This window comes from Saccopteryx bilineata, chromosome 2 (genome assembly GCF_036850765.1).
Source record: "Saccopteryx bilineata isolate mSacBil1 chromosome 2, mSacBil1_pri_phased_curated, whole genome shotgun sequence".
In the NCBI taxonomy this organism is placed as follows: domain Eukaryota; kingdom Metazoa; phylum Chordata; class Mammalia; order Chiroptera; family Emballonuridae; genus Saccopteryx; species Saccopteryx bilineata.
The window spans coordinates 103,179,565-103,192,775 of NC_089491.1; the positions used below are offsets into that span (position 1 = coordinate 103,179,565).

Consider the following 13,211-nt stretch of genomic DNA (forward strand, 5'->3'; position numbering starts at 1 on the left):
GACTTAACACCCTGCTTTCCCTGCAGGGCTGTCTGAAAAAGACCAAGTCTTGTCCCTCCTGGTGTGACAATCAGACTAGGGATAAATTAAGACACCAACCCAGTAGTTGGAACTATGTGACAAAAGTACTACAGGACAACTCAAAGCAACATTATGGGAACATCCCTGGCACAGACAGCAAGCGCAGTCTACAATAACAAACAACTTCCAGGAAGAACACCTCATCGCCAGAGGCCACTCATTCTTCCAGTGGGTGACACAGCCTGCCACATGGGCATGGACACAGTATAGGGAGCAATGGCCAGCTTGCCTGCAAATCCTTTAGGAGACAAATTTTTTTTTGTTAGAGAAAGGGACAGATAGGGACAGACAGACAGGAACACAGAGAGATGAGAAACATCAATTCTTCATTGCGGTTCCTTAGTTGTTCATTGATTGATTGATTTCTCATATGTGCCTTGACCGGGGGGCTACAGCAGACCAAGTGGCCCCTTGCTCAAGCCAGTGACCTTGGGCTCAAGCTGGTGAGCCTTGCTCAAACCCAATGAGCCCGCGCTCAAGCTGGCGACCTCAGGGGTCCCGAACCTGAGTCCTCTGCATCCCAGTCCGATGCTCTATCCACTGCGCCACCACCTGGTCAGGCTAGGAGACAAATTTAAGGCAAAAAAGCTTTAAAGCTATCTTCACCATATTTTTGAAGATGATTCAGAAAGCTGAATTTCAATGCCACTTGCTGAGGACCTGTGTTGACATCAGGGTCTTCTGAAGGCAGCCTCTGTCCATTTCATAGCACAACCTGCTTCAGCACTGTCAACAGGAAGACACTGGACTTTAAGGTTATGTGTAATGGGCCAATCCTATAAAAAGTCACAGGTCATTTGTGTGTTACTTCAAGCTCTTACATCCCCCAGAGCGTGAATTGTCAAGCATAAGTGAAAGTCACGGAGGATGAAGAAAAAGTGGAGGCAGGAACGTGCTCATGATACAGGTGGCAGCATCCTCACCCACTGGTAATGGCCAGCGTGAAAAAGACAAGACACACAGAAGGGTCAGCGCCTGCATCAGTGTTAACCATCGCCCCGGGCCCGGTGCCCTCATGTAGAACTCAAGCAGAAAGAATGCAATGTCCTACATATGCACAATGATGTGCCAGGCAGTACCCAACACCACCTGCCACTGAGCTCCCAGCAAGACAGTACCACCTGCCACTGGGCTCCCAGAACTTAAGTGCTGAAGGCCAATGTAAGGGCAGACAGAGATTATATAAGGATGTCTGTAGAAGTAATATAAAAACACCGAATTCTCTAAAACACAGCAGCCTAAAAAGAAACTCACAAACACATGACATAAAACAAACTATTCCTTTAAAAATTCTGTGTAAGATTTTGTGCTATGGACCTAAGAAATCCAGGTTTTATAAGAATATTAATGATATGTTTAAAAGGATCTTTGAAATAGAAAATAGTGTTTACATTCTCATAATGGAAATTACTCAATTTCTTAAACATTCTTCTCTCCAAATATATACTTATTTTTGCAGGAAAAAATAACTTCAGGTTCTAATTCTTACCATACAGAGACATAGATGCCTACAATCTAGTAACTAATGTAAAAATTTTTATTAGACAATTTGGAAAGAAATTAAGGTCACAGAAATTATCCATAGAAATTAGATTACAGATTATTCAAGTATCCCGCCCAGGTAATTTAATTCCAAGGCACTAGCACAGCGGCACTGAGAGTCCGAGTTCCGATGACCTCTGTAACCCTGGACACGACACATACAATCCCCCTCCCCGGTGACAACACCGCGAAAGCTTAAGAAATACATGAGACTAACAAGATTAAGAATTACGTGGAAGGCCCTGGCTGGTTGGCTCAGCGGTAGAGCATCGGCCTGGCGTGCGGGGGACCCGGGTTCGATTCCCGGCCAGGGCACACAGGAGAAGCACCCATTTGCTTCTCCACTCCCCCTCCTTCCTCTCTGTCTCTCTCTTCCCTTCCCGCAGCCAAGGCTCCATTGGAGCAAAGATGGACTGGGCACTGGGGATGGTTCCTTAGCCTCTGCCCCAGGCGCTAGAGTGGCTCTGGTCGCAGCAGAGCGACGCCCCAGATGGGCAGAGCATCGCCCCCTGGTGGGCAGAGCGTCGCCCCTGGTGGGTGTGCCGGGTGGATTCCGGTTAGGCGCATGCAGGAGTCTGTCTGACTGTCTCTCCCCGTTTCCAGCTTCAGAAAAATACAAAAAAAAAAAAAAGAATTACATGGAATGGGTGGAAGTCCCTGACAAGGTGCTTACTTGCGAGTGCTTTTCCATGTCGAGTGCTGTCACCATCACAGAGCTGTGACACAGGAGGCAGGCTCGCCCCTGCCACTCCCCAGGAGTAATAACAAGCTGTCACCAGACCCACTCAGTGGGTTGCAAATGCAGTCAGCAACCACCACCATCCAGACTGAACCCACTTTGTTACTTGGGGGCTGGGGGTGGGGGGAGGCAGGTGTATTTCTCGAGCCGTACCTTCAGTACCACAGTAGGACTAAGATCAGGCCCAGGACAGCACCTGCAACTCCAGGGGTACTGCCCCCACACCATCTAGACACAGCTCCTGCCTCCAGTGTGCAGGACAGCAGGACAAGCCAACCCTAGCCACTCTGCCAGAGGGGAAGGTGGCCCGGCCTGGCCCCAAGTCCTTGAGCCAAACTCAACACGGGAACATAAAAAAGCAGACCTAAGAACGGCACATCATAACACTGCTCCCTACCTCACTGAGTATAACTGCCTGGGCAGATGAAACGGGACACAGGTCAGTTAGCACCTCCACTTGTTTGTCCGACCACTGAGTGACCAAGGGTTTTCCCTGCAGTCTCACGACTATAGTTTAGTGTTAATAAAGTGTTGTAGGCAGCATACAAAGCAAGAATAGATATAAAAGTACAAAATACACATTTAATTCTATTGAAAACAAGTTAAAAATTTTATGATAAATAAAAGTTTCTCATTAATGGCAAATCACAAACTTGGAATACTTGGGCTATATAATATTTGGGATACTGAGTAATGCCCCCTCTTTCAAGTATTATTAAATATCATTGTTCAAATAAAAATTCTGTATGTATACTGACATTTACATGTGGTGAAAAGGGGTAGAAAATGTTGCTTAAAATCTTAAAGCAAAACTTTAAAAACTTTTTTCAGAGACTGACTTTAACACATCACATTTGCTCATAAGCACAAAATTTACAGTCAAAAGTTGCACATAAAGGGTTTATTTTAAATGTTTTAAGGATAGGATAGAGTTACATCATAATTATAAAAATTACTTACAGAATTAACAGATTTATATTGTTTATACTTCTAAATGCAGAGAACAGGGAACTGTCTACACATTGTATAAAATAAAATTAAAATTAAAAATGAATTCAAGCTTGAAGATGAGGTCATTACCTAATTTTCGGATGCGAACACGAGGACCTCTGAACTAGACACACTGGTTCACACTGCACTACAATGGTGGGAGATACAGAGCGCAGCATTTCCAAGGAACCACAGACATTTCACCCAGAATTCACTTGTTCCTGTTTTGTCTTTGGAAAACTTTAGTTTTTTATGTTTGTTTGTTTTTTAAGACAATCAGCTTAAGAGTGTTTTCAGGCACTACAATTTGTGACAATCAAAACAGTCTTCTAATGGGTCCACAGCGTTCAGAGATTTGAGCCCAATGCACTTCAGGGTTTGGCACGTAAAACATAATAGAAACAAAACCCGATTGAGAGGTCACTGTGACTGTTTAGGATGCACAGTCCCTTCAAATGCTGCGTGACACACGACTGGACAGTCACCGCCTGCCGGCACTGTCCACCTCACCAGTGCGCCACCTACAACCACTACGACAGCACAGTACGCAAATACACAGGAAACGGAAAACAAGGAAAACAAAGATAGAAAACAAAAACCTAAATATCTTTAACATGCGTTTTCGTTAGTTACATTGAACATTCTACTTAGAATAGAGCATGCAGAGAGGATGGTCTGCTTCTAAGGTTCTCCTTTGCAGCTTCCCATGGCAGCCAGACGTCACACACGCACACGACACGGTAACACTAGAGCAGGTCAGTGAGGAAGGCCAATACATTTTATACAGAGTCATGTCTTGTGTTGTCACAAGTCCCATGATAATTTTGGAAATTAATGTTGGACTCCTAGAACAAGGAGCCAACATTCAGACACCAGGAAAAGGCAAGCAGTGCATGCAGATCTGAGACGTGAGCCTGAACCAAGCCTGGAACACTCAGCTGGGAGTGGAATTGGTCACAGCATCAGTACGTGTGGGGTAAGCCACCAAAAAAAAAAAAAAAAAGGAAAAAAGAATGGAAAAACAAAGAAAACACTTCCCCCTCCTTCAGCCCTAAAAGCGAAAAATAGAACAGTAATTAAAATGACAACAGTAATCACTTGTCACATTTGTCTACATAGAGTGGCAGGTCATGTGGTATTGAAGTTGGTAAAGGTACTTGCAGAAAACCACAATGTAAGCCATTAGGTAATGCTAGAAATGTTTTAACCCAACGCTCAGGGCACTTCCAAAACAATGTTTTTCAACCCAAAGTCACTGTGCTGTGTATATATAGTGCACATGCTAGACACACTCTCTGGCCACACTTGTCATGTCCACTTGTGCTTAGGGAGCCGGGCTTGGCCTTGAGATTCACATGCAGGCCCTCTTCCGAGAGCCACCAGGGAAGTGGCTAACAGAAGTGCAGCATGACACTGTTTACACGCAGGAGGAGGGTCTGGACCTGGGTACCCACTTCAAGAAGACACTCACCCCCAAGGCCCCGGCAATGAGGCGCTAGATACACGACAGGAATGCTGCACGCGCGGCTGCCATCCGACAGCACGAGGCGTGGCCTTCCTGGAGGCAAAGTGGGCGTCGTGGAACCACACACGAAACCTCGAATCTATGAAATCTCTAATATCAAGGACAGCATGAAAGAGGTCACACAGACCTCTGGTGCTTGACTGACAGCATGAGCTAAGTTTCGCCTTCCACCCAAATCACAGGTAAGATTTTCTATTTCCCTGAGAGACTGGTGTCACCCAAGGCCTTTATCCTAGCATGCAAAGCGCCAGGGCTTCTCTAACACAAAGTGACAGGTGGTGCCTTGCTGTACATTAACCACTTTTTCAGTTAAAGCCGCCTTGAAGGAATCAGCCACAGAAGGGTTCCGTGGCCAAGGGCTGCTATCAGTCACACCTACAAGTGAGCACAGGCAACAGGTCCACAGCGGCAGCACCGTAAGCAAGAACAGCACCCAAAGGCATCAGGAGAGTTTAGCTGGTATCTGTCTCAACAACATTCTTTGTGGGGGAAAGCTAGGGGAAAAAGCTGTTGGACCATAACCATGTATCAGCAATAACAGTAATAAAAATACAAGTGACCCAGAGAACTTCTTAGAGGGCAATACCAGCATTCTCCAACTTACATTATTAATATAAAAGTATTGTGTTCTCCCAGGAACTTACCACATACACACTAATGACCGATGTACTGTTGCTCTTAAATCTGTATACCAAAATCTGGTTACTGCTCTGTACAAATAACGGGCCCAAAGTGGGTCCAAAACACACTGCGTTACACTGTGTGGACCAAGTACCTGGGCGTTGTTTTAAAAAAGAAGTATTTATGATAAAAAAATGTAAACAAAAAAATTTACAAAGCTTAGACTTAAAGGCAGCCTTTTATCTAGATTTTAACTATTTTATAAAATTCTAACATGGGTCAATAACTGTTGAAAAGATTCACATTTGGATTTATGGTTTAAAACCTTTAAATTGAAAAGGTGCTCTAAACTTCCGACTTTCCAAAAACAAGCTGAATATACCCACGTTTCCTGTGCCCAAATTTAATTTTAAATAAACAGCAGTAATATATTAAATATGACTGACGTGGGTCAAGCACTCCTATTAAACTGGAGAAAATTATTTAACCCCCTTCCCAATCTGCAAAGAAAGGACTGCCAATAAAGGGTTCATGTGTGTGCGTGCGCAGAGATCTAGGTGTGTGTATACATGTATACACACAGATATAGATACGTAGGTTTAGATACATATATCTCTCAAAAAAAGAAGTAACAAAAATACTAAACTATGCTTGCATTGTGGCAGCAGAGCAAGATAAGAGAATGTTGAGAGTGAAGGGGAACATGGGGGTAAGATCTATTACAGTTTTACTGGACTATGATAATACCTTAACTTTTACCGAACTTGCCTGTAACTCCCCTCCAGACAGACTTCTTTTCAAAGGAAGGAGTTCCTCACACAACGTTGTTTTGTGTTCACATAAATCTGTACTATTCAGAACAGACCAGGTCTGCGGGCAGAGATTGTGGGTTCGCAGGGACATTTAAGCTTTCATTAAACTGGAAAGCAATCAAGTCTTTATGTCTACAAATTATACATTTAATAGTTCCACAAATTTGGCAAAGTTCATGATGACATCTAGGATGTTTTCACCAAATCGTAGACATAAATATGGAAATCGTCATCAAACTTGATGAAATAGACAGACGGCTTGGCTTCTACTTGGTGAATGACCATGCCAGTCCTTTTGGAGCCGTCTTCTTTGGCATACTCCACTTGCTTGCCCACCAGGCTGTCCACCACTTCTCCTGGCTCCCTTTCCGCTGGAGGTGAATCATCTGTAAGTAAAGATGGGGAAAAGAATTGAAAGTCAATTTTAAATACACAGCAACTCACATGTCTATTTTTAACAATTTTTTAGATATCCTGAGTATATCTTTTTTTTTCCCCCCCTGAAGCTGGAAACGGGGAGAGACAGACAGACTCCCACATGCGCTCGACCGGGATCCACCCGGCATGCCCACCAGGGGCGACGCTCTGCCCACCAGGGGCGATGCTCTGCCGCAACCAGAGCCACTCTAACACCTGGGGCAGAGGCCAAGGAGCCATCCCCAGCGTCCGGGCCATCTTTGCTCCAATGGAGCCTCGCTGCAGGAGGGGGAGAGAGAGACAGAGAGGAAGGAGAGGGGGGGGGGGGTGGAGAAGCAGATGGGCGCTTCTCCTATGTGCCCTGGCCGGGAATCAAACCCGGGTCCCCCGCACGCCAGGCCAACGCTCTACCACTGAGCCAACCGGCCAGGGCCTCCTGAGTATATCTTATCAAGACCAACAATCAGCAAACTTTTCTTCAAGGGCCAAACAGTAAATATGTCCAACCTGAGGCCACATGGTCTCTGTATGAACCAGTTGGTTCTGCCTTGGAAGCACGCGCAGCCGTAGGTGATACGTAAGGGAGTGGTGAGGCTGCATACCGGGAAAACTTCATCCACACAATGACGACCCCCGAGATCCAGCCATGCCAACAAATTTTAAAGTCACCCCCAGAAAAGTTCCTCTGGCTCATGTTTAATTATGGCTGTAATTACATGAGGAGGTAAGGACTGAATGAAGAAAAGGACCAAGGGGAAAAAAACCTAAATTAGGTATATTCTTAAAAATAAGTATGAGTTACTCTGAGGATTTCAAAGCAGAGAGTGCCTCCTGGGATGACTGAAAACATGCCTCAGTGTTCCTGGTCTCACAGCTTCCTTTTCTTCCACTTCCCTTCACGTCATACTAACCCAGTTTCACAAGAGGTATCCTCTGCTGAGTAAACCCCACCCCCGGACCAATGTCAACTGAATCTCCGAGGATGGCTGAAGCCCGTTCTGTTTTAAAAGGTCCTCAGCAAAATCTAAGTGCTGGAAAGCATGGTCCTAAGCAGGAACTGTTCTGTAATACACACCTGTGAAAACTCCTGCTTACATGAACACTTCCCATTACACATCTATAACAAATGTACACAAACATTAAAAGAAAATTCTCAGAAGACAGAAAGGGCCTGATGAACTCATGAGTAAATTCACTGACTGGCTCGTTCCAGAACAACTTAATATGCCAAAACTACAGGTTCCATTCCCGGTCAGGGCACATACAAGAATCAACACTGAATGCACAATGAGTAGAACAACAAATCGATGTCTCCCCACACACATTAACTTCCTCTCTAAAATCAAAATAAAATTTTAAAAAATTTTTCAAAAGGGTCCAGATATACTGTCACATGACTAAATATAGTGAGTGTCTCAGTCAAGGTTTGGCATGTTTGAAGAAAGAATAGGGGTTTGTTTTGAAAAGAACAAGTGTACTCAAAACTGAAATGAGAAAATAATTCCATTCACAGTAACATTAAAAAGAAGTGTTTAGGCCCTGGCCGGTTGGCTCAGCGGTAGAGCGTCGGCCTGGCGTGCAGGGGACCCGGGTTCGATTCCCGGCCAGGGCACATAGGAGAAGCGCCCATTTGCTTCTCCACCCCCCACCCCTCCTTCCTCTCTGTCTCTCTCTTCCCCTCCCGCAGCCAAGGCTCCATTGGAGCAAAGATGGCCCGGGCGCTAGGGATGGCTCCTTGGCCTCTGCCCCAGGCGCTAGAGTCGCTCTGGTCGCGGCAGAGCGACGCCCCGGAGGGGCAGAGCATCGCCCCCTGGTAGACAGAGCGTCGCCCCTGGTGGGCGTGCCGGGTGGATCCCGGTCGGGCGCATGCGGGAGTCTGTCTGACTGTCTCTCCCCGTTTCCAGCTTCAGGAAAAGAAAAAAAAAAAAAAAAAAAAGAAGTGTTTAGGAATAAATTTAACCAAAGAAGTGCAAAACTTACAATGTGAAAACTACAAGACACCATGCATAAAACAATCTTAATAAATAGGGAAACACCCCACGCTCTTGTGTCAGAAAGTATAACTGTCAAATGGCAACAGTCCCTGAGCTAACCCTCAGAATCCCAGCTGGTTCCTTTGCAATAACTGACAGGCTAATTCCAAAATTCATAGGAAATTCTAAGAGACCCAGAAAAGCCAAAACAATACTGAAAATAAATAAGTAAATAAATAACCAGGATTCATACTTCTGAATTTTAAAGCTTATTACAAAGCAGCATAATCAAGTGTGGCACCAACATGACCAGATATAGGGGCAAATGGGACAGAAATGGAAGGCCCCAAACACACCCATACATCTGTAATGAACTGATTTTAAACAAGGCGCCAAAACCATTCAATAGAGGAAAGAATCATTTTTTCAAAAAATGGTGCTGGGACAACTGTATTGTCACATGCAAAAGAATAAAGCTGGAGCCTTAAGCAACATCATGAACAAAACTTAATTCAAAAAGTATCAAAGATCTAAACAAAAGAGCTAAAGACATACACATAAGAGCTAAAACTTAAGTCCCTTAGGAGAAAACATAGGGGTAAATCTTTAGAGCCTTTGATTTGGCCAGAGATTGCAAGATACAACATCAAAAGCACAAACAACAAAGAAAAAATATGTAAAATGGACTTCAGAACACCATCAGAGTGAAAGGAGAAGCCAGAGAATGAGAGAAAGTATCTGAAAATCATGTATCTGACAAGAGACTTGAGCCTAGAATACTCTTACAACTAATAAATAACCCACTGGAAAAAACGACCAAGAGCACAGTTCCCGCCAAAGACATAACAAATGGCCAATAAGAATGAAAAGATAGTGACAGTTTTAGTTATCAGGGAGATAAAATGCAAACCAAAACCACCATGAGATATAAAACCACTAGAATCAAAAAGTCAGTTAACAGTGTTGGTAAAGGTGTGAAGAAATGAGCCCTCAGACACTGTTGCCAAGAATGTATGATACTATAACTTACACTTTGACAACTCGTCTGGCAGGTCAGGTCCTTAAACCTATGGTTTTCAACAACCACTCTGCCAGAAACTTTGTGTGGGTCTGCGAAACAGTTACCCACCCTCCTTGATGCTGTATGAAGATCACAGACTCAACGATAACAGACACTGTAATCTTCATACAACATCAGGGTAACTCTTTTGTGGACCAGCACAAAATTCCTGGCAGACCAGTGGTTGAAAAACACAGCCCTACACAATTCAACATAGTCATCTCTGTGATCCATCAGTTCCACTCCTAGTTATATACTCAAGAGAACTAAAACCACATGTCTACTTGGAAGCCTGCACATTTACAGCAGTAGTCTTCATAACAACCAAGGCAGAGGACAATCTAAATGTCCATCAACAGATGAACGAACACATGCCACAGAGCCTACCCAAACAAGGAGCTGTATTTGGCCATAAGATAAATGAAGCACGGACACATGCTACAACAGATGTTACATACACCAAAACACAGGTAAGACCTGAAAACACTGTGGAGTGAAAGAGGCCACAAAGAACCACACATTACACACTTCATCCACAGGAAAGGCCAAAGTCCTGTGGAGGGACCCTGCACCGAATGAGTACAAGAATAACTGTACTCTCAGCAAAAGGGTAAGAATTTCACAACCTATGACATAGGATGTGACTAAAAGAATAACCACTTATCCCTAATAATTAAAATAAAAAACTGAAAAATAGTAAATCAGGTATCTTGCTCTAAAATTCAAATTACTTTTGAAACATCAAAAATAGAAGTTGTCAATGCATACTTACTAGAATCAGGCATAATTCGAAGGTCACCTTCTTTATAGTCATCTAAGAGCTGGTACATGTACAAGACGGGGTCTTTCTCATAGGTGATGTAGAACCACGTGTTCATGATAGGGGCGCGAGCTAGTACCATTCCCCTCCACTCGTCTTTAGAGCCATCCTCGGTTTCAAACATGTGCTCCACCGCTTTGCCAATCATTGTGTCGGCCAGGTGTGCGTCGCTGATCCGAGATGTTGCTGGGAACAAAGAAGCAACAATGGTCTCTAAAGGGCTTCACTGACTATGGACACAAAGCTGAGCTGATTCAATGGGACCCTGAAATGCTGTCCACACAGTAAATGAGCCACAGCATCAGAGGCACCTGGTGGGTTTTAAGAACCACACTCAAATTACATGCAGGGCCCGCCCCAGATTTGACTCCATAAGAACTATTTCATTGCCCCAAGTCAATTATTTTGAGAATGTTTTTTTCCTTGTAATTTTTTTGAATTCATATGCTATTGGTGCTATAGCTAAATTAGGAATTTCACTTGTTTATTCAAGGTATAAATTTTTTTTACTATTGCTTAATAGTGACTTTAAATTTTGAGACGACAGACTTCCAGAAGAGTGCAAAAATCCTAGCATCCCCATTTGCTCTTCCAACCACTCCCTTTTATATTACATCTGACATGAACAACACAGACCAGTTATTGAAGCTAAGAAACCACCGCACTCCAGGGGCAGGTCTATTCCGCTCCTTCACTGGACTGCCACAGCAAACGCCAGACTGAGTTACTCATCTGCTTAAAGTGCACCAGTATTTTCCCTTATAATGTGGATAACAAACTACTCTCCACAGGCCCTCTCCCCACCTAGTCTATCTGTCCCCTTCCTCCTGCCAGCCTCTGCCTCTCCTCATCCAGGCCATGGGCTGTCCACATGGGCAAGGCTGGCTTGTGAGCAGGTCTCCTCCCACAGGCTCTCCAGGAGCACCTTGGTGAAAGCAGCCGCCCACCCAGTTTTATTCCTTATCAGCATTTCCCATTACCTGCAGTTATCTGGTTTTACGTGTCTGTTTGCTTACTTTTAGCCTACACACCATGGCCTTTCCTGTCCTGTTTCCAACACCAAGCTCACAGTGGTTCAGTATTTGCTGTATGAATTAATTATGTCAGAGAGTGGGCTGTCCTGGACAGCCCTTGTGGTTAGGGGTGTGGATTCCCCACTCATGTAGCAACAGCCCTGCTCCACCTTTTTAAAGACGAAGGCAAAAATTACAAGCTTCATTTCTTTAACTGGAAAATTATAGAAATTCTAAATGTTTTTACGGTTTCTCCTGTCCTCAAGTTTCAGACACACGTTTTTAAAATACAACAGGAATTCTATTTTACTTGTAAGTGCTTTCCTTCCTATTAAATAAGTCAAATAAACAAAGATTAGAATTTCTTAGTAAAGATACTGCTATCCAACTTATCAGAATATTCTAAAAACATGTTTTCTTCAATTAATTATGGATTAATAAAGAATACATAAAATTCTCCCTGTGCGTAATGTTAAAACAAAATCCCACTTGAGTTTTCATACCAGAAGTTCTCAGGCTCTAATCTCAGGACTCCTTGACATTCTTCATAATGTGTAAGGACTCAGAAGAGCATTTGTTTACATGAAAGATAACTATCAGTATCAACTATTTTAGAAATTATAAATGACAAGCCTAAAAATGTTATTTATAAATACTACCATAAACACATTTCTAATAAAAAATATTGTCTAACAAAAATTTAGTAAAGAAAGTGCCATGATTTCACATTTTTGTAAATCTCTTAATGTCTAGCTTTAGAAAGGACAGCTAGATTACCTTATCTGCTTTAGCACTCTTATATATTCCTCTGAAAGATACGTTGTTGGAAAAGTAGTCTATCTTTTCAGGTATTTCTAGATTATCTTTTATCATACAACATCAAAACTCAATACTTCCTGACCTACATAGAGCCTCGGCCTGGTGCACATGAGAAGAAATCAATGAACAAAGAGAGGTGAAAATAACTAAGAATTGATGCTTCTCACTCTCTCTCTCTTACTGTCTCCAAAAATCAATAAATCTTAAAAAAAAAATTTTTCTCAACACATGGCAGTTTCTTAAAAGTTAACTGCAATGTAAAATCTAAAAATCGTTATCAAGAAACTTGCCACAGTTATTTAAATTAAAATAAAATGAATTAAAACTCATTTGTCTCTGGAATATATAAAGAACTGCAACTCAACAAATAAGATCAAATAATCTCATCAAAAATGGGCAAAGGACTTGGATAGACATTTCTGCTAAGATTACATACTAATGGTCAAAAAGTATATGAAAAGATGCTCAACACACTAGTCGTCAGAAAAATGCAAATCAAAGCCAACAGAAAATATCAAACACTGGTGAGGATGTAGAGAAACTGGACCCTGGTGCACTGCTGGTGGGACTGAAATGTTACATTATCGAATGCTGCTGCTCTACCCTGACCCAGCAAATCCATTTTGGGTATACACCCTAAAGAACTGAAAATAGGATATACCCAAGGGACATTTGTACACACATTTCAGAGCAGTATTGATCACAACGGCCAAAAGCTGAAGCCACTCGAGATGAAGAGATAAACAAAAGTGGTTTTTACATGCAATGGAACACTACTTAGTCTTTAAAAGGACAGCCT

At 43.0% G+C, this 13,211-nt stretch overlaps 1 protein-coding gene across 4 annotated transcripts in view; it reads right to left on the reverse strand.

The window, feature by feature from the left end:
• Nucleotides 1-3,248: 3,248 nt before the first annotated feature.
• SPIN1 (spindlin 1) overlaps nt 3,249-13,211 on the reverse strand; it is an 87,808-nt gene continuing 77,845 nt past the window's right edge. For all 4 annotated transcript variants that reach the window (XM_066257552.1, XM_066257554.1, XM_066257555.1 and 1 more), the window contains 2 exons: nt 10,533-10,766; nt 3,249-6,696 (listed from right to left, as the gene is read on the reverse strand). In XM_066257552.1, the coding sequence (XP_066113649.1) occupies nt 6,497-6,696; nt 10,533-10,766 (434 nt within the window). In that variant the 3' untranslated portion in view covers nt 3,249-6,496. The remainder of the gene's footprint in view (nt 6,697-10,532; nt 10,767-13,211) is intronic.